At 44.2% G+C, this 26,895-nt stretch overlaps 1 protein-coding gene across 1 annotated transcript in view; it reads right to left on the bottom strand.

Annotated features, from left to right (window-relative positions):
* LOC125467360 (complement C4-A-like) overlaps positions 1-26,895 on the bottom strand; it is a gene marked incomplete at its 3' end in the record, with an annotated part of 173,948 nt that overhangs the window by 22,153 nt on the left and 124,900 nt on the right. Inside the window, exons 26-29 of the mRNA XM_059643735.1 lie at positions 25,522-25,678; positions 23,020-23,133; positions 19,209-19,377; positions 5,003-5,217 (exon numbers count right to left, since the gene is read on the bottom strand). Coding sequence (XP_059499718.1) covers positions 5,003-5,217; positions 19,209-19,377; positions 23,020-23,133; positions 25,522-25,678 — 655 coding nt within the window. The remainder of the gene's footprint in view (positions 1-5,002; positions 5,218-19,208; positions 19,378-23,019; positions 23,134-25,521; positions 25,679-26,895) is intronic.

Here is a 26,895-nt window from a genome sequence, read left to right as displayed (position 1 = left end):
AAATAAAACGTGTGAAGATAACAATGAGGGTTCAGAAGGGTTTTTTTTCCCCTTTATTCATTCACAAGATGAGGGTGTCCCTGCCTAGGCAGCACATATTTCCCATCCCTAATTCAGTTCAGAGTCAACCACATCACTATGGCTCTGGAGTCATATGTAGGCCAGACCAGGTAAGGATGGAAGTTTCCTTCCCTAAAGGACATGAGGTGCGGTTTCTTGACAAAGAATTCAGGAACACTTTCTGTAGGATCATCTAAATGGTCCCGCAAGGAACATTGCAATACTAAAGTAAATTCTGGGGAGCAAAGCTCGGCTGCTGCTTGTAGTGCCAGAGAGGATTTTAGTGACAGCAAATAATATGTTTAAAATAAATAATATGTTTAAAATTAATTCTGTAAAAGGAAAAAAAGATGGTTTTCAACAAAAATCTTATGCATTTGGGGAAGTCAGATTTTATTATAATTAGGGAAGAGGTTTCCAAGGTAGACAGGCAGCAGTTACTGAATCCACAGCAGAGCAGTGAAAGCACTCAAAAAGTAATTCAGTACTGTATAAACCAAACATGTTCTCATTAAGAGGTAACAAGGTGCAGAGCTGGATGAACACATCAGGCCAAGCGGCATCAGGGGAGCAGGAAGGCTGACGTTTCACGCCAAGACTCTTCAGAAATTTCTAATTGGGCAGATTAAAAAAAAAACTGGCTAGGCAACAGGAGACAGAGAGTAGTAGTGGAAGGAGGTTTCTCAAATTGGAAACCTATGACCAGTGGTGTTCCAAAGGGATCTGTGCTGGGACCACTGTTGTTTGTGATATACGTAAATGATTTGGAGGAAGGTACAGGGGGTCTGATTCGCAAGTTTGCAGATGACAGGAAGATTGGTGGAGTAGCAGATAGTGTTGGGGACTGTCAGAGATGACAGCAGAATATAGATAGATTGGAGATTTGGGCAGATGAAATGCAGATGGAGTTCAATCCGGGCAAATGCGAGGTGATGCATTTTGGAAGATCTAATTCACGAGCAAATTATACAGTAAATGGAAAAGTCCTGGGGAAAATTGATGTTCAGAGAGATCTGGGTGTTCAGATCCATTGTTCCCTGAAGGTGGCAACGCAGGTCAATAGAGTGCTCAAGAAGGCATGTGGCGTGCTTTCCTTCATCGGTCGGGGTATTGAATACAAGAGTTGGCAGGTCATGTTGCAGTTGTATAAGACTTTGGTTTAGCCACATTTAGAGAACTGTGTACAGTTCTGGTTGCCAAATTACCAAAAGAATGTGGATGCTTTGGAGAGGGTGTAGAGGAGGTTCACCAGGATGTTGCCTGGTATGGAGGCGCTAGCTATGAAGAAAGGTTGAGTAGATGAGGATTATTTTCATTAGAAAGACGGAGATTGAGGGGGGACCTGATTGAGGTCTACAAAATCATGAGGGGTACAGACAAGGTGGGTAGCTAGAAGTTTCTTCCCAGAGTGGGGGACTCAGTTACTAAGGGTGATGAGTTCAAAGTGAGAGGAGGAAAGTTTAAGGGAGATATGCATGGAAAATTCTTGAGGCAGAGGGTGCTAGGTGCCTGGAACATGTTGCTAGCGGAGGTGGTAGACGCAGACACAATAGTGTCTTTTAACACGTATCTGGACAAGTACATGGATGGGCAGGGAGCAAAGACCCTTAGAAAATAGACGACAGGTTTAGACAGAGGATCTTGATTGGCGCAGGCTTGGAACCAAAGGGCCTGTTACTGTGCTGTAATTTTCTTTGTTCTTTGACCAGATAAAAAGGAAAAGGAAGGTGTATAACAGTTATCAAGGGAACAAATCAACAGAGTCCCTCTAGACGCACTAACGTCAACGAGGAAAACATCCCAGCACTGTGGCACTGACCATCCTTCATCAGCTACAATGGGCTGGACACTTCATCTATATGACTGACACGAGACTCCCCGCATGTTCTAAACCCAGCTTCAAAACAGCAGGCGGGACCCAGATGTGCAGAGGAAACTCTCAGTGATAAACTCAAGGCCTCACTGGTGAAGTGCAACATTCCCACAGACACCTGGGAATCACTGGCCTAAGACTCTCCAAAGTCTGAGGAGCATCTGGGAAGGCACCAAACACCTCTAGACTTGCCTTTGGAAGCAGTGGAAGCCATGCAGCCATACCAACACTCGCCTCACCACTACCCACGACTACTTTCTGCCCCGAGCGCAACCTACGGTAGCTGCATCAGTCTGTACAGCCACCTATAGATTCAGCCTGAGAATGGGACAGTATCATCCACATCTGCGAGAAACCACCATGATGATGATGGAAAGCATGCCGGGGCATCTCGTCATAGCTATGAGGAGAACAAATACAGGGCAACAGAACGCTGGTGACCAGGATTAGGATTAGGGAGAATCTCAAAATCTTCTACAAGTGTCTCAAAGGGAAAGAGAAAACCCAGGGAAAACGTGGTTTCATTAGGAATGAAGAGCCAAATGTATGGTTTGAACTGGAGAGCAATTGTCAGGTGTTAAACGAGAACTTCACATCAGCTTTTACATGTGAGAAGGAGCATGTAAGCACACAATTCCTGAGCAGAATTAACAGAGACTGGGAAGATATTAGGTGGTTTGGTGAATTTAAAATTAGACAAATCCCAGGTTTGGATGAGGTGTATGCCAGAATGCTGAGGGAGATGAGAGAAGAAATTCCACTCGCTCTGAGACAGAGCTTTCAAAAGTACCAAAGGACTGGAGAACAGGTAACATAGTTCCACTTATCAAAAGGCGTGACAAACATAAAGCAGAGTATTACAGACCGGTGAGTATCAAATCAGCAGATAGGAAAATATTGGAGAAAATTCTGAACGGCAGGCTTAATTTCAATTGAAAGAAGCGGGGTTTGATCAGCAACCATCAGCATAGCTTTGTCAGAGGGAGGTCATGCCTCACAAACTTCGATGATTCTTTCAAAGAGGTGACGGAATGTGTAAACGGGAGTTGATGCAGTGAAAACAGATTTCAGCAAAGACTTTGACAAGGTCTCACAAGGGAGCCTGGCAAAGAAGGTAAGTTGAGTTTGTGGGGTCCAGGAAAATACAGCAAGTTGAATCCAAAGTTATACATTGGTCAAATGGGCTGGTCAGTGGTAGATGGAGTGTTAACACTGGTAAGTGTATGGTAATGCAATTTGGCAAGGAATCATTCAATGAATGCCAGGACACTAGGAAGGTCAGAGCAATGGTGTGATCTTGGGGTGCTTGCACACAGATTGCTGAACATGGCATGGCAGCTTAAAGGGACAGTTATGAAAGCATATGGCTGAAGAGCTGTGCAGGACTTTGGTTAGGCCCCAGCTGGAAGACTGAGTGCAGTCTGGTCTCTCCATTATAGACAGGAGGTGATTGCATTTGAGCATGTTTGGAGGACATTCATCAGGATGTTCTGAGGGGGTGAAGCATTTTAACTCTATGGAGAGTCCGGATAAGTTTGTGATTGCAAAAACTGCCAACGGTGGAGTGTGAGAGAACACAGTGTGGAGCTGGAGGAATACTGCAGGCCAGGCAGCATCACTGTTTTATCTGGATAAGGTTGGGTTGTTTTCTTTAGAGTAGAGAAGGTTGAAGGAGGTCCTGAAAAAATTGTCCGGATTATGATGGATATAGGCGAGGTAAATGTAAGGTCCATTAATGGGGTGGGGGGTAAAAAAGAGATACATTTAACCTAAAAGGCTCAGAAGGAATTTCAGGCAAGAAAAGACACCCAAAATGTGGTGGGGTGAAATTGTATCAGTGATAATGGGAAGTGCAGATGCTGGAGAATCCAAGATAACAAAGTGTGTAGCTGGATGAACACAGCAGGCCAACCAGCATCTCATCCCTTGAAGGGTCGAGGCCCGAAACATCAGCTTTTGTGCTCCTGAGATGCTGCTTGGCCTGCTGTGTATCGACCCTTCAAGGGATGAGATGCTGGTTGGCCTGCTGTGTTCATCCAGCTCCGCACTTTGTTATCCAGAATGTGGTGGGGGTTTGGAATTCATTGTCTGGGACTTCAGTTGAGGTGGATAATCTTATATCATTAAACAACAAGTGGTTGGTACAGCATTTAAAATGAAATAACATTCAAGGCTATGGGTCTATTGCTAGAACATGAGACAAATGTAGATTTAATGTGGCTTTAGTGGCTGCAGACGCAAGGGAATGAAGTGCTTGTTCAATTCTGTAAAATTCTCCGATTCTATGATTCTGGAGCAGGGGACAGTGAGTGTACAGAAGGGGACAGTTCACCTATCTTCTCCTTTATCCATCTTCTATCTGCTCCCCCCACTTTCTCCCTATTTGTTTTCAGAATCCTCTTCTCCTCCCCCATTTCTGGAGAACGATCTTGACCCGAAACATCAGCTTTCTTGCTTCTCTGATGCTGCTTGGCCTGCTGTGTATATCCAGTTCTACACCTTGTTCTCTCAGATTCTGCAGCATTGGCAGTTCCTACTATCTCTGAGGAAACTGACTTGTTTTTTCACCGAACCTGTGGTGAGAATGTGGAAAGCACTGACTGTGTGGGTGGTAGAGGCAGAAACCATGATAACATTTAACAAGTCTTTGATTGGACATTTGCGATGCCAAGGCATACAAGGCTCTGGGTCGAGTGCTGGGAAATGCGATTAGAATAGTAAGGGACTTGCATCTTGTGAGGGCACATACAATTTGCTGAAGGGTCTGTTCCATTGCCATAGCACTCTATTATGCTGTCCTTCAATGATCCTATGCAAAGTAAGTGAAGGTCTGCAGAAACAGGTCGTTTTCAAGGACAGTGCCAAAAGGAAAATTGATGCTCAGTCAAAGTGCATGTAAGAATTTAACCAAGGATTAACACCATTCAAGAACTGGAATTTGTGCCAATGCACCAAACCTGCAGATGAATATGCAGTGTCCAGTTTGAATGCAAACTGCAACAACCACCAGTTAGTAACATGATCCATGGAAATATCTGAAAGCCTATTATTCTGATCTCAAGCATTTACCTGCGTCGAGTGAAATCCACCACCGTAGTTCTGTTGCATCGTTAGCCACCTCACAATTGGTGTTGCGTAGTCAATATTATTCCTTGACAATGCTTGAAGCAAGGCATAAGCAGTGGTTTCCACAGTCACCGCAGAAGCCCGTGCTGCTTCAACTGAATACGGCTTCTCGTCCTGCAACAATGTTTTCTCAGCTTTCCAGTAACGAACATCAGAATCTGTCATTTGAGAAAAGGGATTAGCTGAGAATAAAGTTTACATCAGAGAGATTGTTTTCACATTTCACCAACACAACAATGGTTTTGCTGGTCAAGATCCAGAACGATCTCACCACTGATGTCTATCATTCTCCATACTTCCCGCTCAGTGATAGGTCCTTTTGTTTGGGGAAAATAGGCACCTTTAAATGCAAATGAATCAAGATGAGCTTTAGTTTCTCATCAGGCTACATGGCAGTTATTGCAAGATGTTGTTAACAAACAATGTAGGAGCAGATGAAACCATTCATAGCATCAGTCTGGATGATCTTCTTGCCCTCATCCTGAGGAGACATCACAGATCTTAACTTTCACGCAATGACAAGACTGAATGTTCTGGATACTGCAAATGCCATGGCACCTGGCAGCATCCCACAAACTGTATTGGAACAATGTGCCCCAATGTCACCACACCAACAGTAAATGTTTTCCAGTACATTTTTAAACACTTGCAACACTCACATTTCACGAGAAAGATGACCTATCACGTAATAGTCAGACAAATTGTCCTGACCAATTATGACCTCAATGTATTCTCAATCATCAGTAAAGTACTGGAACATGTGGATAACGATGCTGTCAAACAGTTGCACACTGAGGCTCAGTTTACTTTTCGTCATGCCCATGCTCCTCATAACCTCATTCAGGATTTACCATAAATATGATCAGAGATCCTGAGCATGAAAACGAAGAAAAGTGCAATCTGTCATTTCCACCAAGGCAACTTCTGATTGAATGTGGTGTTAAGCAGAGGAATAGAAAATTGAGTCAGTGGCATTCACTGGATACTTACACTGGTTGAAGTCATGTCTTCACTTGAAAGGAAGTGGAGACATGAATGTTCATTGAACATTGTCCAGGTGTCTCGCAGAATTCATGACTTTTCCAAGTGTGAAGTCAACGATGAGAAAATACAGTGAGACTTGGACAACTATCAGGCTGGGCCTGATAAAGGATAAGTAACATTTGCACCATACAAGTGCGAAGCAGCAATCAGCTCCAAGAGAGAATATGACCATATCACAAAATTCCATGTCCTTACCCTAACATCATCCTTACATTTATTTTTTTTTAAATGTGCAAGTGCTATCCAAGCCATGCAAGGCTATGGGCCAGGTGTTGGAAATGAGGTTACAACAATTCAGTGCTTGTCATTGACTGTCACAGAATCTGTGACCTTAAGAATATATTTCTCCTGTATTGTAGACCACTGAGGTGCTTGGCTATCCACTTAATCACGGTTAACACTGATCTAAAACTAAACTGGAACAGTTATATAATCAGCAGTAGTTAGGTCCGTGGTACAACCCGCCCTGCTGTGGGACAGGGTCAGGCAAATCCGAGTGAGTGATCATGGTTGGAGACTCATTAGTTAGGGGCATAGTTTCTGCAGCCACATTTGAGACACCAGGGCTGTGTGTTGCTTCCCTGGTGCCAAGGTCAAGGACATCTTTGAGTGGTTGCAAGAAATTCTGAAGCGGGGGGGGGGGGTGGGGGGTGAGCCCCCAGAGGCCATTGTGCACATTGGTACTAATGACATAGGTAGAAAGAGGGATGAGATCCTGTGGACTGTGTACAAGGAGTTAGCAAAGAGGCTGAAAGGCAGGACTGAGAGGGTAATAATTTCTGGGTTACCACAAGTGCCACATGTTCGTGAGGTAAGTCATAGAAAGATAGGTGAGATGAATGCATGGTTAAGGAGCCGGTAGAGGGGGCAGGGTTTCGGGTTCATGGATAATTGGGACTACTTCTTGGGCAAGGGGTGACCTGTGTAAGAGGGATGGGTTGCACCTAAACTGAACTGGAACAAATACCCACACAGGGAGGTTTGCTAGTGCTACTTGGAGGGATTTAAAGAGTGGCAGGCAGCTGGGAACCAGAGCAGCAGGTCAGCAAGTAGATGAATTGATGGTAGGTACATGTTAGAACCAATAAATCAGAAAAGAATGGCAGTCAGAGACAGGTACATGAACATGATGGTACAAACAAGCTGAAGTATGTTTATTTCACTGCAAGGAGTATTATAGGTAAGGCAGATGAACTTAGAGCCTGGATCAGTACATGGGACTATGATGTTGTGGCCATTACAGAGGCTTGGTTGAGACAGAGACAGGATTGGCTGCTCATTGTTCCAGGGTTTAAATGTTTTAGACATGATAGAGGGGAAGGTCAAAGAAGGAGTTGCATTACTAACCTGTGGGAAATGTTACATCTGCACCTAGAAAGGACATTCTGGAGGGCTTGCCCTCTGAGGCAATATAGGTAGCGTTCAAAAATAAGATAGACACAATCACTCTGATCAGATTATACTAAATAGCCTGCTCCCCTGTTGCCACTGACACACTGAGGAAGAATTATGTAGGCAGTTTGTGAAACGATGCAAGAAATCAGGTTTGTCATAGTCAGTGAATTTAACCTCCCCGTTAGTGACTGGGACTCCCTGACAGCAAGAGTCTTAAATGAGGCTGAATTTGTTGAGTCTATCCAAGAGAGTTTCTTGACACAGTATATGGATAGAAGATGGGCCATACTGGACTTTGTCCTGGTCAGGTAACTGGTGAGAAGGGTGGGAAAGCATTTTGGAAATAGAGATCACAGCTCCTTAAATTTTAAGATTGCTATGAAGAAGGATAAGTCAGGACCTTGGGGGAGAGTAAATTACATCAATTTTTGGTAGGAGCTGGGGAGTGTTAATTGGGAGGAGCTGTCACAGGGCAAGTCCACATTTGCCATGTGGGAATTGTTTAAAGGCCTGCTTATGAGTTTAGGATCAGGAAGGAGGAAGGACAAGGATGGCAAAGGTAAAAGACCCTTGGATAATTGGGGAGGTTGTGAATTTAGTCAAAAGGTAAAAACAAAAATATGTCAGGTTTAGGAAACTAAAATTGAACAGGGCCGACATAAAGAAAGCAGAAAAAGAAAGGGCGATGAAATGACCTTGGCAAGGAGGGTTAAGGAAATCCCAAGGCATTCCGTACAGATATCAAAAACAAGAGGATAAATAGGGAGAAGGTAGGACCATTAAGGAGAAGGGAGGGAACTTGTGTTTGGAAGCAGAGGATGTGGGCAAGATCCTAAATGAGTACTGTGCATCAGCATTCACTCAGGCGAAGGGTATGGAGGATAGTGGGATTTGTGTGGAGCATTCTAATATGTTAACAGCATTTTGAGATCAAGAAAGAGCATTAAAGTGGATAAGTCCTCAGGACCCAATGGTATCTACTCAAGGTTTTTGAGCGAGGTGAGAGAGGAGATTGTCAGGCCATTCAGCAATATCTTTGTATCCTTGGTAGCCACTGGAGAGGTACTGGATGATTAGCAAGTAGCTAAATGTTCTTGTTCTGTTCAAGAAGGGAAATAGGGTCAATCCAGGAAACTATAGACTGGCGAGTTTCTCATCGTTCATTGGGAAGCTATTGGAGAGAATTGTCAGGGGTTGTATTTATCTGTATTTGGAACAGCATGGCCCAATTAGGGACAGTCAGCATGGCTTTGTGCAGAGCAGGTCATGTCTTACTAACTTGATTGAATTTTTTGAGGAGGTGGCTAAAGCGATCAATGAAGGTAGAGCAGTGGATATTGTTTACATGGATTTTAGCAAGGCTTTCAACAAGGTGGCTCACGGTCGGATCATCCAGAAGATTAAGATGCATGGGGTCCATGGTAACTTGGCTGCTTGGATTCACAACTGGCTTGCTCAGAGAAGACAGAGGGTAGTGGTGGAAAGATCCTTTTCAGGCTGTAGATCCAGGACTATTGGTGTTCCACAGGGACCTGTACTGGGACCTCTGCTGTTTGTGGTAATTATAAAATGACTGAGATGAAAACAGATGGATGGGTTAGTCAGTTTGCAGACAATAGATTGATTGGTAGAGTGGTGGTTAGTGTAGAAGGTCATAAAAGAATACAGAAGGATACAGATCCGTTGCAGAAATGGCAAGTGAATTTTAATCCATTAAGTGTGAAGTGCTCCACTTTGGGAAATCAAGTGATAAGAAAAAATATACAGTTAATGGCAGGACCCTGAACAGTATTCGTGTACAGAGTGATCTTGGGGTTAAGTTCACAGCTCCCTGAAAGTGGCCACATGAGTTGATAGGGTGGTAAAGAAGATGCATGGCATGGCATATTAGCTGGGGAATCGAGTATAAGAATCAGGATGTCATGTTCCAACTTTGGAAGACTTTGGTTAGGCCTTAAGTAGTGTATTCTTAAGAATTATATCCAATTCTTGTCGTCATGTTACAGGAAGGACATGGAGGTTTTGAATAGGGTGCAAAAGAGGTTGCCTGGATTTAAGGGCTTGAGCTATAAAGGAGAGGCTGGAAAGACTCAGGCTGTTTTCTCTGCAGTGGCAGAGGTTGAGGGGAGACTTGATAGAGGTTTACAAATTTACGACATGCATCGACAGATTCTGACTGGAACCCTTTTCCCAGATTTGAAATGTCTAAAACTAGGGGCATGTATTTAAGGTGAGAGGGGGAAAGTTCAAAGGAGATGTCAGAGACAATTCTTATACACAGAGAGTGGTAGGAGTCTGAAAAGCACTGCCGGGGTGGCTGTGGAAGCAGATACAATAGGATCATTTTGAGACACTTTTATACAAGTACATGAATATACAAAGAATGTAGGGATATGGATCAAGGACATTCAGAAGGGATTAGCTAAATTTGGCATCATGTTTGGCACAACATTGCATGCTAAAGGGCCTGTTCTTCGGCTGAACTGTTCTAGGATCTAAGTTACTCAATGTGACTGGAGCCATAGCTCAGAGACAATAGATTCTGTAGCAAGTAACTCACTTTGGACTTCTCAAAATCCGTCCACTACCTTATAAACTACAAATCCGGGTGTCAATGAAATACCCAGCTGAATGAATGCGATTCCTACAACACTATCGATAAATGACAGCAATGCAGACAAAACATCCCATTGACTGGTCCCCCTTCTTACATAAGGATATAGGAAAACAAGTAGGCCATTCAACCCTTCAAACACTTTCTACCATCCAATGAGATCATAACTTAACTGTGGCCTACCTCTATATTGCCTTTGGCCCAGATCCCTCAATACTTAGGTAGTTTTTACTTTTGGTTGAACTGAAAATTTACAATTAACAATGGATCTAGAATCAACTGCTGTTTGAGATGGGGAGTTACAATGAGACAGTGCACCAATTCATCAAACTCCTTCCACAGTTTCTGATAATTGTGTGATCCCGACCACCCAGAAATAAATAAAGAGCAGCTCCAGAATCTGCATGTTCCCTGTCAAAATGAGCAGAATCCTGATGTGGAACTGTATGACTGTTAGTTCATTTCCACTGAGTAAAAGCAATTAATCTCCTGTCCTCAGTCGTTCAATTAATGTATTCATGACTTCATGATGTCTCAAATCCATTCTCCCCCTCTCCCCACTGCTTTGATGTGCACTCATGATTGTGATTTACAAAGAACAGCAACTAATTTGAAACAATTAACTTGCAAAAATAGAACAGAAATCTAGTTTTGTGCAAAACCGATGTGAAACAGATAGTAGCAGATCGCAAAGGGAACTGTTAGAGAATGTAGAATATAGATAGATTGGAGAGTTCGGTGAAGAAATGGCAGATGAAGTTCAATCCGGGAAAATGCAAGGTGTTGCATTTTGGAAGATCCAATTCAAGAGCGAACTATACAGTAAATGGCAAAGCCCTGAGAAAAACTGATGCACAGAGAAATCTGGGTGTTCAGGTCCACTGCACTCTGAAGGTGGCAACGCAGGTGGATAGAGTGGTCAAGAAAGCATGCAGCATGCTTTCATTCATTGGACAGGGTATTGAGTACAAGAGTTGGCAGGACATGTTACAGTTTTAGAGGACTTTGGTTCACATTTGGAATACTGCGTACAGTTCTGGTCACCACATTACCAATAGGATGTGGATGCTTTGGAGATGATGCAGAGGAGGTTCACCAGGATGTTACCTGGTATGGAGGGTCCTAGCTATGAAAAGAGGTTGAGTAGATTAGGATTATTTACATTAGAAAGACAGAGGTTGGGGGTCGGGGGGACCTGATTGAGGTCTACAAAATCATGAGAGGTATAGACAGGGTGGATAGCAAGAATCTTTCTACCCCTCAGTGGGCGCCTCAATTACTAGATGTCACAATTTCAAGGCGAGAGGGGAAATGTTGAAGGCACATGCATGGAAAGCTCTTTATGCAGAGGGTCGTGGGTGCCTGAAACACATTGCCAACACAGGTGGTAGAGGCGGGCATGACAGTGTCATTTAAGATGTATCTCAACAGAAACATGAATGGGCAGGGAGCAAAGGGATACAGATCCTTGGAAAATAGGCAACAGATTTAGATAAAGGATCTGAAATGGCGCAAGCTTGGAGGGCCAAAGAGCCTGTTCCTGTGCTGTAATTTTCTTTGTTCTTTGGCTCTTTGAAACAGTTTGAAGGCTGGCTATCAGCTGGACAACTGCAGCTAATTCTGGGATTCTTCATGAGAAATATGAAAGTGTTTCCAACATCAATTGAAGAGAGAGAGTATATGAAGATTCAAGTCACTATTTCATCTGCAACTTTCCAACCACATCAGTGCAATGCCATTTTAGAACTACAGTGCACATAGTCCAGAACATGCTGCACTCAAGCTACTTCTATGTATCCATATCCTGAACTACAATTTGATCCCTTTATTTCCTTGTTTGTATGCTTTTATGTTTTTCTAGTCTTGAAGATTTCTACAGTACAAAGTTGTAGTTGCCCTATAATAGGAGGGATATTATTAAGCAAGAGCGGGTACAGAAGAAATTTACCAGATCGTTACTGTGTATGGAAGGTTTCAGTGATAAAGGAAGGTTGGGTAGGCTGGAATTTTTTTTCACTGGAGCAAAGGGGGATGAAAGGTGACCTGATTGAGGTTTATAAATAGGACAGGGCTGGAGGGATATGGGCCAGGAAGAGGCAGTTGGGACTAGTTTAGTTGGGATTATATGTTGGACCTTAGGGTCCGTTTCCATGCTGTATGACGATGGCTCTATAAGATAGACTGACAAGGTAAAGTTACAATACCGTTCCAAAAAAAGCGGAGCATCCCCTTTAAATTACATCTCACCACAGGACAAGGCCAGGCTACTACATAGAACAAACATCAACACTGCATCTCAAACCTCCAATGGAATTGACTAGTTTTGCATTTATTTTGTAAGTGAAACCACATTCTGTTCTCCAACCCTTTGGTACTTCCCTTGCGAGAGGAATTGAAAAACTGGTCAGGGCCACTGAGATTTTCTTTCTGAGATAACAAGGTGTAGAGCTGGATGAAAACAGCTCACCAGGCACATCAGAGGAACAGGAAGGCTGATGTTTCAGGCCAAGACCCTTCTTCAGAAATGGGGGAGGGAAAGGGGGTTCTGAAATAAATAGGGAGGGGGAGGCGGATAGAAGATGGATAAAGGTGAAGATAGGTGGAGAGGAGACAGACAGAGGAGATAGGTCAGTCCAGGTAGGATGAACAGGTCAAGGGGGTGGGAAGAGGTTAGTAGGTAGGAGATGGGGGTGGGGCTTGAGGTGGGAAGATGGGATAGGTGGGCTGGTTTTCGGATGCGGGAGGGGGAGGGGAGATTTTGAAGCTTGTGAAGTCCACATTGATACCACGGAGTGCAGGGTTCCCAAGCAGAATATGAGGTGCTGCTCCTGGAAACTTCAGGTGGCATCTTTGTGGCACTGCAGGAGGCCCAAGATGGACATGTCATCTGAGGATTGGGAGGGAGAGCTGAAATGGTTTGCGACTGGGAGGTGCAGTTCTTTAGCACAAACTGAGCATAGGTGATTTGCAAAGCTGTCCCCAGGCCTCCGCTTAATTTCCCCGATTTAGAGGAGGCCACGTTGGGAACAGTGGACACAGTCGACCACATTAGCAGATGTACAGGTGAACATCTGCTTGATGTGGAAATTCTTCTTGGGGCCTGGGATGGGGGTGACGGGGGAGGCATAGGGACAGGTGAAGCACTTCCTGCAGTTGCAGGGAAGAGTGCTGGGTGTAGGGGGTGCTGGAGGGTAGTGTGGAGCGGATAAGGGAGTCACCTAAGGGTGGAGGGAAAAATGTCTTTGTTGGTGGGGTCGGATTGCAGATGGCAGAAGTGTCGGAGGATGATGCATTGAATGCGGAAGTTGGCGGGATGGTACGTGTGGATGAGGAGGACTCTGTTTTGCTTGTTATTACATGGAGCGGGTGTGAGGGATGAGTTGTGGGAAATGCGGGTGACACGGTCGAGGGCGTTTTCGACCACTGAGGAGGGGGATGTTGCGGTCCTTGAACAACCCTCAACAAGTTCTCTTTCAATTCCTCCCACTTCCTACAGACAAAGGCAGTGGCCAGGGTACCTGCATGGGCCCAAGCTATGCCTGCCTCTTTGTAGGTTGCGTGGAACGATCCCTCTTCTGTGCCTATACTGGCCCTAAACCCCACCGCTTCCTCTGTTGCATTGATGACTGTATCGGCGCTGCCTCGTGCTGCTACAAGGAATTTGAACAGTTCATCCACTTGACCAACACTTTTCACCCGAACCTGAATTTCACCTGGACCATCTCTGATGCCTCTCTCTCCTTCCTGGACCTCTCTGTTTCCATCTGGCAATCAGCGACAAGCCAATATCCATCTCAAGCCCATCGTCTCTCACAGCTACCTAGAATACACCTCCTACCACCCACATTCCTGCAAAATTCCATCCCCTATTCCCCATTCCTTTGCCTCTGCATCTGTTCCCAGGATGAGGCTTTCTACTCCCGATCATCTCAGATGTCCTCGTCTTTCAAGGACCGCAACTTCCCCTGCTCAGTGGTTGAGAACACCCTCGACCGTGTCTCCAGCATTTCCTGCAACAAATCCCTCTCACCCGCTCCCCACAATAACAACCAAAACAAAGTCCCCCTCATCCTCACATACCACCCCACCAACCCCCCGATCCAACGTATCATCCTCCGACACTTCTGCCATCTGCAATCCGACCCCACTACCAAAGATATTTTACCTTCCCCACCCTTATCTGCTTTTCGGAGGGACCACTCTCTCTGGGACTCCCTTGTCCGCTCCACACTCCCCTCCAGCCCCACCACACCCAGCACTTTTCCCTGCGACCGCAGGAAGTGCTTCACCTGCCCCTACACCTCCCCACTCACCCCCATCCCAGGCACAAAGAAGAATTTCCACATCAAGCAGAGGTTCACCTGCACATCTGCTAATGTGGTATACTGCATCCACTGTTCCCATTGAGGCCTCCTCTACATCGGGGAAACCAAGCGGAGGCTTGGGAACAGCTTTGCGGATCACCTACGCTTGCTTTGCACTAAACAACTCCTCCTCCCACTCTTCAGATGATATGGCTATCCTGGGCCTCCTGCAGTGCCACAACGATGCCGCCTGAAGGTTGCAGGATCAGCACCTCATATTCCTCTTGGGAACCCTGCAGCCCAATGGTATCAATGTGGACTTCACAAGCTTCAAAATCGCCCCTCCCCCAGCCGCATCCCATAACCAACCCAGCTTGTCCCCGCCTCCCTACCCTGTCTTTTCTCCCTCCTATCCCCTTCTCCCACATCCAGCCCCACCTCCATCTCCTACCTCCTCACCTCTTCCTGCACCCTTGACCTGTTTGTCCTCCCTGGACAGATCAATCTCCTCCCTAAGGAGCAGGGAGAATAAAGGAGAACACTAAAGCTTTCTATAGGAATCTGAGGAATAAGAGGATGACTAGGGTAGGAATAGGGTCAGTCAAAGACAGAAGTCGGAAGTTATGTGTGGACCCTGTGGAGATCGGAGAGGTGCTAAACGAATATTTCTCATCTGTTTTCACTCAGGAACTGGAGAATATTGTAGCGGAGAAGACTGAGTTATGGGCTACTAGAATTGAAAGGATTGAGGTGAGTAAGGAGGAGGTGTCATCAATTCTGGAACGTGTGTTAAGGTAGATAAATCCCCTGGGCTGGATGGGATTTTTCTGAGGATTCTCTGGGAAGCTAGGGAGGAGGTGACGGAGCCTTTGGCCTTGATGTTTGAGTCCTCATTGTCTACAGGTTTAGTACCAGAGGACTGGAGGATTGCAAATGTTGTGCCCTTGTTCAAGAGGGGCAGTAGAGATGACCTAGGTAATTGTAGACCAGTGAGCCTTACAGCTGTTGTAGGAAAAGTTTTGGAAAGGATTATAAGAGATAGGATTTATAATCATCTAGCAAGAACAAGTTGATTGGAAATAGTCAACATGGATTCGTCAAGGGCAGGTCGTGTCTCACAAAACTCATTGAGTTTTTTGAGAAGGTGACCAAGCATGTGGATAAGTGTCGGGCAGTTGACATGGTGTACATGGACTTCAGTAAAGCTTTTGGTAAGGTTCCACATGGTAGGCTATTGGAGAAAATATGGAGGCATGGGATTGAGGGAGATTTAGCAGTTTGGATTAGAAGCTGGCTTTCGGTGAGAAGGCAACCAGTGGTGGTTGATGGAAAATATTCAGCTTGGAGTCCGGTTACGAGTGGTGTGCCTCAAGGATCTGTTTTGGGATGACTGCTGTTTGTCATTTTTATAAATGACTTGGACACAGGCATAGGTGGATAGGCTAGTACGTTTGCAGATGACACTAAAGTCGGCGGAGTGGTGGGTAGTGTGGAAAAATGTTGCAGGTTGCAGGGAGACTTGGATAAACTGCAGAATTGGGCTGAAAGGTGGCAAATGGAGTTCAATGCAGGTAAATGTGAGGTGATTCACTGGGAAGGCAGAATACTGGGTCAATGGAAAGACTCTTGGTAGTGTGGATGTGCAGAGGGATCTTGGTGTCCATGTACATCGATCCCTGAAAGTTGCCACCCAGGTTGATAGTGCTGTTCAGAAGGCTGATGGTGTGTTCGGTTTTATTGGTGGAGGGATTGAGTTCTGGAGCCGTGATGTCATGTTGCAACTGTACAAAACGCTGGTGCGGCCTCATTTGGAATATTGCGTGCACTTCTGGTTGCCCCATAACAGGAAGGATGTGGAAGCATTGGAAAAGGTGCAGAGGAGATTTACCAGGATGTTGCCTGGTCTGGAGTGAAGGTCTTATGAGGAAAGGCTGAGGGACTTGGGTCTGTCCTCACGGGAGAGAAGAAGGCGAAGAGGGGATTTAATAGAGACATAAAAGATGATTAGAGGATTAGATAGAGTGGAAAGTGAGAGTCTTTTTCTGAGGATGATGACGTCAGCTTGTATGAGAGAACATAGCTTCAAATTGAGGGGTAATAGATTTGAGATAGATGTCAGAGGCAGGTTCTTTACGCAGAGAGAGGTAAGGGTGTGGAACGCCCTGCCTGCCAATATAGTTAAATCAGCCACCTTAGAGGCATTTAAACAGTCCTTGGATAAGTATATGGATGATGATGGGATAGTGTAGGGGGATGGGCTTAGATTAGTTCACAAGTCAGCACAACATCAAGGGCCGAAGGGCCTGTTCTGCGCTGTACTGTTCTATGTTCTAACTCCCCACCTGCACTCATCTTTACTGGTTCCATCCCCGCTTTGTTGAACCGTCTATCTCCTCTCCACCTATCTTCTCCTCTACCCATCTACCATCCGCATCCCCCCCCTCCCTATTTATTTCAGAATCCCCTTCCCCTCACTCATTTCTGAAGAAGGGTCGAGATTCGAAACGTCAGCCTTCCTGTTCCTCTGATGCTGCTTCGCCTGCTGATTTCATCCAGCTCTGCACCTTGTTATCTCAGCAATAAAATCTCAGCGTCCCTGACCAGTTTTTCAATTCCTCTCACAAGGTAAGTACCAGAGGGTTGGAGAACAGAATGTGGTTTCACTTATCAAGATAAATGCAAAACTATTCAATACCAGTGGAGGTTTGAGATGCAGTGTTGATGTTTGCTCTATTAGTAGCCTGGCCTTAACTTGTCCTGTGGTGAGATGTAATTTGAAGGGGATGCTCTGCTTTTTTTTTCCTCGTTTTGGAACGGTATGTGTTACTTTACCTTATCAGCCTATTTTAAAGAGTCATAGTCATACAGCATGGAAACGGACCCTGAGGTCCAACATACCAGTCCCAACTGCCTCTTCCTGGCCCATATCCCACCAGCCCTGTTCTATTTATAAACCTTGATCAGGCCATCTTTCATCCCCCTTTGCTCCAGTGAAAATAGTTCCAGCCGACCCAACCTTCCTTTATCACTGAAACCTTCCATACACAGCAATGATGTGGTAAATTTCTTCTGTACCTGCTCTCGCTTAAGAATATCCTTTCTATAATAGGGCAGCTATAACTTTGTCCTCGGCAAAGCAACTGAGATAACCAAAGGCCCTGCTCACCCCCAATTACACTCTATTCTACCATTTTCTGAAGGGTAGATGTAAAAAAGGTTGTATACATGTGTGAACAGATTCAAGAACAGCTTCTTCAATGCTGTTATTAGACATTTGAATAGAACACTTAAAATTTTAAATCTAATTTTGATCTCGGTCTCTGTGCATCCTCTCTAGACGTCACTATGCTCCGTTTCACGAATGCACCTTGTAGGGTATGATTTGTCTATACTGCATGCATAACAAAACTTTTCACTGTACCTAGGCACATGTGACAATGATGACTCAAATCAAATTGACTGTGGGCAAAAGAGAGGTGTGCAAGAGAAAGGTGTGCATAGGATTGTGTTCAAGAGTGCAAAGACAGTGTATGAAAGTGTGAGCGTGCGCATGGCAGAATGTGTGTGCCAGTGACTGTGCTCGAGAGTGTGTGAAAGAGAGTCAGCACAATAGGGAGTGTTACAGCATGCATGAGGGAGTGAGAGTGTCTGTGAGAGTGAGTGAGCTTGAGAGCAAGTGAATTTGCAGGCGGAAGTGTGTGAGGGAGAGATTTATGGGAGTGTGTGTGTCTGTGTGTATTTGAGAGTATGGGCATTTGCAAAAGAGCCTGTGACAGCACATGCAAGTGTGCCACAGAATGTTTGCAAGACCATGCATGACTGTGTGACAGTATGGAGTATGAATGAGTGAGAATGTGACAGAGTGTGTTATTGAGAGACTGTGTTTCAGATTTTTTTTGTGTGTGTGTGCGTGTGCGTGTGCGTGTGCGTGTGTGTGTGTGTATGTGGTACGTTTGTGCATGAGGGATAGGATATACATGTGCAACATAGTGTGACTGTGGACATCTGTTTGTGCCTGTGAGTCAAGTGATGGGGGAGAACTGGGAGAAGAGGGATAAAGAGAGAGAGAGAGTGCGTGACAGAGAGATGAGATGAGATGAGGAATAAGAAATGATGAGTGGTCAATACCTGGAGGGGAAAAACAGAACAGTGTGTGAGCGTTAAGAGAAGCCACTGGATGTAATATGGAGGCTATTGTTTTATTGATTGTACCAGATGAAAAGCAAGTGTCACCTCTCAGTGTTAGGGGACAGGGGATGTGCATTAGAGAAGAAGATATAGTCAGCCTTGTTATAGACAGCAGACACGTTGAAAATACATAGAAACTGAAATTAAAGCTTTCTTGTCAATGTGGAAAGAGGTGAGACAAATGTGACGAGTTAATATTGTACCTTTGCGCTCAGTAAAATCATAGAATCATGAATCAGAGAATCCTTACAGTTTGGAAACAGGTCCGTCAGCTCAACATGTCCACACTGCCCCTCACAGCATCCCACCCAGACCCATCCACCTATAACTCACCTAACCTACACATCACTGAACACCTTGGGAAATTTAGCATGGCCAATCCACCGACCTTGCACATCTTTTGACTGTGGGAGGAAACTGGAGCACCCGGAGAAAACCCATGCGGGCACATGGAGAATGTGCAAACTCCACACAGAAAGTCACCAAAGGGTGGAATTGAACCCAAGTTGCTGGTGCCATGAGGCAGCAGTGTTAACCAGAGCCACTGTGCTCTATATTATGCTCATTAAGCTGCAAGCAATTTTTTGAAAGAAAGGAAACTTACCATCGTCATAGGATGCGAGTGCTTTCAATTTTCTATCAGCTTGGAGAACTTTATCCATATTTGTCTTCACAAGGGCAAGTGCGTACGCGGTGATGGCAATGGTGTGAGACTGGTTAATATTCAGCAGCTCACCATGCAAAAAATTAACGGCACTTTCAATGCTTTTTTCCTAGGGGTATAACAGAAAGACGAGAACATGAAAAAAATCCTGAACTCTTTCACCAATTTCAATCTCAAAGGGACCATCTATTCATCAAAAGCCATAACCGAACTGAACTTTAAATCAACTATAACATGAATTTCCAAAACTTTGAAAACTCAGTGTCGTGTTTTTCAAAGATGTCTGCATGTTCTGTGTAAAATCATGCATTTTCCACTGCCTACCAGGCTAATCATTTGCTCACTCTGTCCTTCTCTCTGTCTTGCCCTCTTTGATTTCTCTAATTCCCTCCATCCCTACCCTCAGCTACCTGTGCTCTTACGCTCGAGGCTTCTCCAATTTTTTGATGTTTGTGCAAATGCTTTAAGATCCCCGCACTGAATGTCAGCAATTTTTTTCATAAGCCTCAATGACTCCTGCCCAGTGGCTCTTACATCCATATTTATAACAATGAAGTGCTTTGAGAGGTTGGTCATGGGTCACATCAACTCCAGCCTCCCACATTATCTTGATCCACTGCAATTCAACTACTGATGCAGCAGATCCATGGTAGATGCCCTCTCCTTGGCTTTACACACATCTCTGGAACGTCCAGATAACAAGGGCATCTACGTCAAGCTCCTACTTATGGACCACATCTCCACCTTCAACACCCTAATTCCAAACAAACACATCTCCAAGATTGTGAGTAGGATTAATTGCTTATATTTTTATGCCAATTATATGACTGAATTAATTCGATTTAATTTTCAAACAAGTCTAGGCTTCTTTTTATTTCACCAGAGTCCAAATGTAAATTTATTCACATTAAAATTATTTGTATGGTTAAGCCAGTTATTCATTCGTGAAAGTTCAGAGCTGTTACACAGAGTCATATAGGTTATGACACTTAGAAAACAGGATGTAGCAGAGAAGATACCTAACATGTGTAGTCTCTATGATAACAAGGTGCAGAGCTGAATGAATATAGCAGGCCGAGCAGCACCAGAGGAGTAGGAAAGCTGACGTTTTTGGTCTAGACCCTTCGTCAGAAAATGGGCGCTAAAGAATCTGAGATAACAGGTGTAGAGCTGGGTGATGCTGCTTGCCTTATTGTGTTCATCCAGCTCTCAGATTCCCCAGCATCTGCAGTTCCCACTATCTATGGAGGCCTCCTCGACATCAGGGAAACCGAGCAGAGGCTTGGTTCACACTAAACAACTGCACCTCCCAGTCACCAAGTATTTCAACTACCTCTCCCATTCCTCAGATGACATGTCCATCCTAGGCCTCCTGCAGTGCCACAACGATGCCACCCAAAGGTTGAGGGAACAGTACCATTATTTTGCTTGGGAATGCTGCAGCCTAATGGTGTCAGTGTGGGCTTCATAAGCTTCAAAATTTCCCCTCCTCCTAACACATCCCAAAACTAGCCCAGCTCATCGGCGCCTCCCTAACCTGTTCTTCCTCCCAACCCACCACTCTCCCACCTCAAGCCCCATCCCCATCTCCTACCTACCAGCCTCATCCCACCCCCTTGACCTGTTTTTCCTCCCTGGGCTGACTGATCCCCCTCCCTAACTCCCCACATATATTCACCTTTACTGGCTTCATCCCCTGCCTCTTTAACCTGTCTGTCTCCTCTCCACCTATCTTCTCCTTTATCCATCTTCTTTCCGCCTCCCCCTCCCTCCCTATTTATTTCAGAACCCACTTCCCTTCCACTATTTCTGAAGAAGGGTCTAGGCCTGAAGCATCAGCTTTCCTGCTCCTCTGATGCTGCTTGGCCTGCTGTGTTCATCCAGCTCGACACCTTGTTATCCTAGTCTCTATAATAGTTTTGTTTTCTAAATCCAGTAAATGGAATAGCCAATGGGAACAAATTGTGATTTTTTTTTAAAACTGTGAACATTTCTTCCCTTTCTTTTAGCTTGTTATCATGTCCTCGCCTCCCTCCATTCCATTTACTGTCCTTTCAAGTCTATCAGGACACACACCATTGTTCTGCCATTCTCACATTCTTATCACTTAATCTGAACTATCAACATCTTTTCTTCATCAGCACTTTACACCCACCCTCCCCTCCCCCAAACTATAGCACTTCACACTTCAGCTCAGATGAAGAGTCACCGAACCTAGAAATGTTACTTTGCTCTCTCTCTACGGATATCGGTTGAATCACTGTGATCTCCAGTATTTTTTGTCCTCAATTGAATGCAATGGTCATGATTCTCCTCCAATGGCTTGTCATGTATTTCCAATTCTATGAAGTTTTGATTTTCAATTTTGATTAAACGCATTTCCTCTATTCTAGAAGATGCTGCAATAAACTCAAATTTGATAAATCATAATTCAAACACCCTTACCCACAGAGTTAATTTAATCAAACAGATCCAATTAGAATTGTCACATTCCCAAATCCTGATTCAAGTTTTTCTAATTATGTGCCACATGGTTAAAAAAAGACACTTACAGTCAGAGAGGTGTAAAGTATTGAAACAGACCCTTTGGCCCAATTTGTCTATGATGACCAGATATCCAAAATTAATTTTGTCCCATTTGCCAGCATTTGGCCCATATTCCTCTCAACCCATCCTGTTCATATACCCATCCAGATGCCTTTTAAAGGTACAAGCCTCCACCACTTCCTCTGGCAGCTCATTCCATACATGCACCACTACGGAAAAAATTGGGTCCCTTTTAAATCTTCCCTCTCTCATTTTTACCCTATTCCCTCTAGCTTTGGATTCCAGCAACCCGGGGAAAAGTTCTTGGCTGTTCACTCTATCCACATCCCTCATGATTTTATAAACTGTACGGTCAGCCCTGAACCTCCAAAGTTCTGAGAAATAGCCGCTGCCCATTCAAGCCCACTGTATACCTCCAACCTCCGATGCTGGCAACATCCTTGTGAATCTCTCTGAGCCCTTTCAAGTTTACAACATCTTTCCTTTCGCAAGCAGACCAAAATCGATTGCACTGTTCCAAAAGCTACCTAACCAACGTCCTATACGGCTGCTAAATGACCTCCCATCTCCTATACTCGATGCACTGACCAATAAAGGCAAGCATACCAAATGGTTTTCTTCGTATCCTTTCTCCCGGTGGCTGTACTTTGATGGAACTACGAAACTGCACTCCAGCGTCTCTTTATTGAGCAACACTCCCCACAACCTTAAGTGTAAACATCCTGCCCTGATTTGCCTTTCCAAAACGTAGCACCTCACATTTATCTAACTTAAACTCCATCTGCCACTCCTCAGTTTATTGGCCCTTGTCAATGTCCTATTGTATTCTGAGGTGACCTTCTTGGCTGGCTACTACACCTTCAATCATTGGGAAACTTACTAACCACACCTTCTATTTTCATATCCAAATCATTGCATCACTTCAACTCCCCCTCCCACTCCCTGGATGACATGTCCATCCTGAACCTCTTCCAGTGTCACAACGACGCCACCCAGAAACTAGCTCCTCCCCCATCCCCGCCTCCATGACCTGTCCACCTTCTCTCCCACCTATCCACTCCTCCCACCTCACTGACCAACTCCCACCACTGCTTGGAATTAGTATTCCTTTCATACTTTATCAGCTCAAAACTATTTCTAAAATCTATTTTACAATTGTTGGAAAAAGTGAGATAAAGAGGAGTAAAAGAAGTTACATTCTTACCACTCGTGAAATCTCTGCAATATTATTCTGTCGAAAGGCCGCCAAGGAATGATGCAATGCTATTGTCACAAACGCTGTGAGGGAGACATCTTTTTCGGTTCCACTAACTCCACCCTGAGGAAGACAAACCCACATATTTAGTGACTTAAAACATACTCTATCATTGCCCAAGGTGCAGAGCTGGATGAGCACAGCAGGCCAAGCAGCATCAGAGGAGCAGGAAAGCTGATGTTTCGGGCCGAGAACCTTCTTCAGAAAATTGGCACTGGAGAATCTGAGATAACAAGGTGTAGAGCTGGATGATGTTGCTTGGCCTGCTGTGTTCATCCAGTTTTACACCTTCTTATCTCAGATTCTCCAGCGTCTGCAGTTCCTACCATCCCTATTATTGCCCTTTCACTTTATTGAACTAATATGAGCCAGTAGTTTGTTTAGGCTCACGTAATCTTACGGTTATTGGCCTGTACAAAATCCTGAATTAATCTCTATCGACTGATGGGAGGAGAAATTAATTTTATAGAAATTTTTGTTTTCCATGAATTTGCAGAGGGCATTGTGGGCGATCGAAGGACAGTGTTATTCTCCTCCAGGTCTGCGGACAGCATCATTGCCTACTTGCCAATTTGCACATACATACAATATTCATTATGTACCAATGAAACATAATAAACCAATACTGCGTACTAAAAACAACCCTCACATATCGATGGAAATTTAAATATTTATCATAGAGTTTGAAGGATTGCATTTAATGATACAAAGCAAAAACCAGTGAAGATGGGTGCAGTTGGTCAGCACTTTTGCCACTAAGTGGAGGTTGGCAGTTTGAGGCCACCCAGGAACAAGCAAGCTCTGTCTAACTCCAAGGGCAGCACGGTGGCTCAGTGGTTAGCACTGCTGACTCACAGCGCCAGGGACCCAGGCTCGATCCCACCATTGGGTGTTTGTCTGTGCGGAGTTTGTACATTCTGCTCATGCCTGCATGGGTTCCTGCTGGGTGCTCTGGTTTCCTCCCACAGTCCAAAGATGTGCAGGCTAAGTGCATTGGCCATGCCAAACTTGCCCATTGTGTTTAGGGATGTGTAGATTAGGTGTGTCAGTCATGGGAAATACAGAGTTACTGAGGAAAGTTTAGGGGGATGGGTCAGGGTAAGATGCTCTTTGGAGGATTGCTGTGGACTTGTCGGGCCAAAAGGAGCCTGTTTCCACACTGTAGGTATTCTATGATATGAAAGTATCTTTTGAAGAGTAAATTCTTGGGTATGCTGTAACAGAGACCTTGAAATATTGCACAACAAATATTTGGAACTAGACTGTCAATTCAGACATAGCATCAAAAAAGGTCATGGAAGTTGTCACCGGAATTGAGGAAAATCTGGCAGGAAATGGTGTCAAAAGGCACAGTATGTTTTATTCATCTCCAGTTATTTTGCCCAAGGCACTGGATGCTGGCAGGATGTGAAGCATTTCAAATGCTTCACAAAGCACATATAAGGACCTGCACATCTCTGAACAATGGGAGGAAACTGGCAGAAACCCCTCGCAGACGCGGGGAGAACGTGTCAATTCCACACAGATAGTTAACCAAGACTGGAATCTCAGTTGGCTCCCCAGTGCATGAGCAGCTCTCACCACTGAGCAACTACGTTGCCCAGAAGGGGTTTTATAAACCCATACTTTATTTCCATCAATAGATGGGGTAAGACAGATTCAATCCTATATGTCCTATCAAAATAACATTGTAAATATCATGACAACAATCATAAATGATTTTGAACAAGTCAATCAAAAAAATTAAAATAGTTCCAAAGCCTAAATACTAGCTAAGGTGCAGTTAAGATGAATAGCAGAACAACAAAAGGGCCATATTTTATGTAACCATTGGTAACACTTGAAAACCTGCAACAATATAGTCACCAGTAGTGCTCTGGAGTGGCTTGATGATGCACTCCTTCATACACTGGAATGAAACTCTAAAGGTCACAAGTTCTCCTTCAATACCATGTTATAACAGTGACTGAATCAACCTGTGTTTATGGGCCTGACTGGAAACCCACACAACATGCATAAACAAAAAAATAATCTAAGGTGATCGGAGAGAAAAATGTATGTATGCAACGTCTTTGAAAAGCAATTATTTGTCGTGGATGCAAGCCCTTAAGTAATCTCGTTTCGCAGATTATATTCAATTGTACTGCAGTTCATGCCAGTCAGAATTAGTTTTCGTTTCTTGACAGATAACTAAAATGTCCATCATAATGAACTTTGATTGATCAGAATATTTTAAGTAAGGACTATGTCTAGGGTGAGCTGACGGCATTACAGGATGGAGAAGGTGCACACACTGCTGGCATCTTGACACCATTGAATGAACAAGCGTGGACACAAAGGTTGTAACAGGTAACAAATGTACAGGCAATATTAAAAAGGAGAAAGAAAAGAGTGCAATCAATGAAACATTAACATAATAAAAAAAATAGAAGCAGTGAATATGGACAGAACCTGTAAGTCTCTGGTTATCACTGGATGAGGATCTTCAAATGCTCCAGATACTTTTTGCCCACGGATGAGGTAGGCTACAGATTCCCGGATGAATTCGTCATTGACAACAATTTGTGTCCGTGCCATTGAGAGTATTTTTACAACAAACGCAGTCAACCTGAAAGGAAACAAATCTGTTCTGTGCACACAGTGAAGTACTCAGATTACTATGAAATATTTGTAACTTGACACTTCATTTTTGGCAGCATCTTCCAAAAAAAAGTTAGAAATTTAGTTTTAACTCTTCAACTTCCTTGGCTCAATTTGAGATGCCCCCTGTCACCTATCTTCTTCTTCTACTAAACCATCATTATAGAATCTCTCAGAGACAAAAAGGGAACTGCAGATGCTGGAGAATCCAAGATAACAAAGTGTGGGGCTGGATGAACACAGCAGGCCAAGCAGCATCTTGGGAGGGCAAAAGCTGACGTTTTGGGACTAGACCCTTCATCATTTTTCTGATGAAGGGTCTCGGCCTGAAACGTCAGCTTTTGTGCTCCTAAGATGCTGCTTGGCCTGTTATGTTCATCCAGCCCCACACTCTATTATCTTATTATAGAATCTCTACAGTGTGGAAGCAGGCCATTTGAGTCTACACTGACCCTTCAAAGAGTATTCCACCCAGTCCCTACATTTCCCACAGCTAATCCATCTACCTTACACATTTTGGATATTATATGCAATTTAACATGGCCAATCCACCTAACCTGCACATGTTTAGAACATGGGAGGAAACTCCTGCAGACACAGGGAGATTATGCAAACTCTACACAGACAGTTGTCCGAAAGTGGAACTGAACCCAGATCTCCAGCACTGTGAAGCAGCAGTGCTTACTGCTGTGTCACTTTTAAGTGGCTAAATTCTAAATTCATAGAATTTGCAGTGCAGAAACAGGCCATCCAGTACAACAAGTTCACACCACCGTTCCAAACTGCATTCCACACAAAAACCCATTCCCTTACATTTCCTCAGTCTCACCAGAGGCTGGAATGGAACCTGGGTCTCTAGTGCTGGGAAGCAGCTGTGCTAACCACTGAGCCATTGCACCGCCCTGAAGCTTTACATCAAAATTTGACAACTCTCCGTGATGTTCCACTTGATTGGCATTCTACTCTGCACAGATGTGATCTTAATTTCATTAATCGCTCTCGTTCCTGAATTAAACATTCTAACAATTTTAAAACCAATCTACTTTCATTGAAACAAAATGTTCGCTTGTCCTGTGCTTTTTAATGACACCTAAGCATGAATTATCAAAAGATACTACCCTCAATATTATCCTCCAATTATTTATTACTTTTCAAATGCACTAAGAACTTTTAACGAATATCCAA

Source organism: Stegostoma tigrinum, unplaced genomic scaffold (assembly GCF_030684315.1).
Source record: "Stegostoma tigrinum isolate sSteTig4 unplaced genomic scaffold, sSteTig4.hap1 scaffold_204, whole genome shotgun sequence".
Classification (NCBI taxonomy): domain Eukaryota; kingdom Metazoa; phylum Chordata; class Chondrichthyes; order Orectolobiformes; family Stegostomatidae; genus Stegostoma; species Stegostoma tigrinum.
The sequence above is the reverse complement of the archived record's forward strand: the minus strand, read 5'-3'. Positions and strand labels throughout refer to the sequence as shown.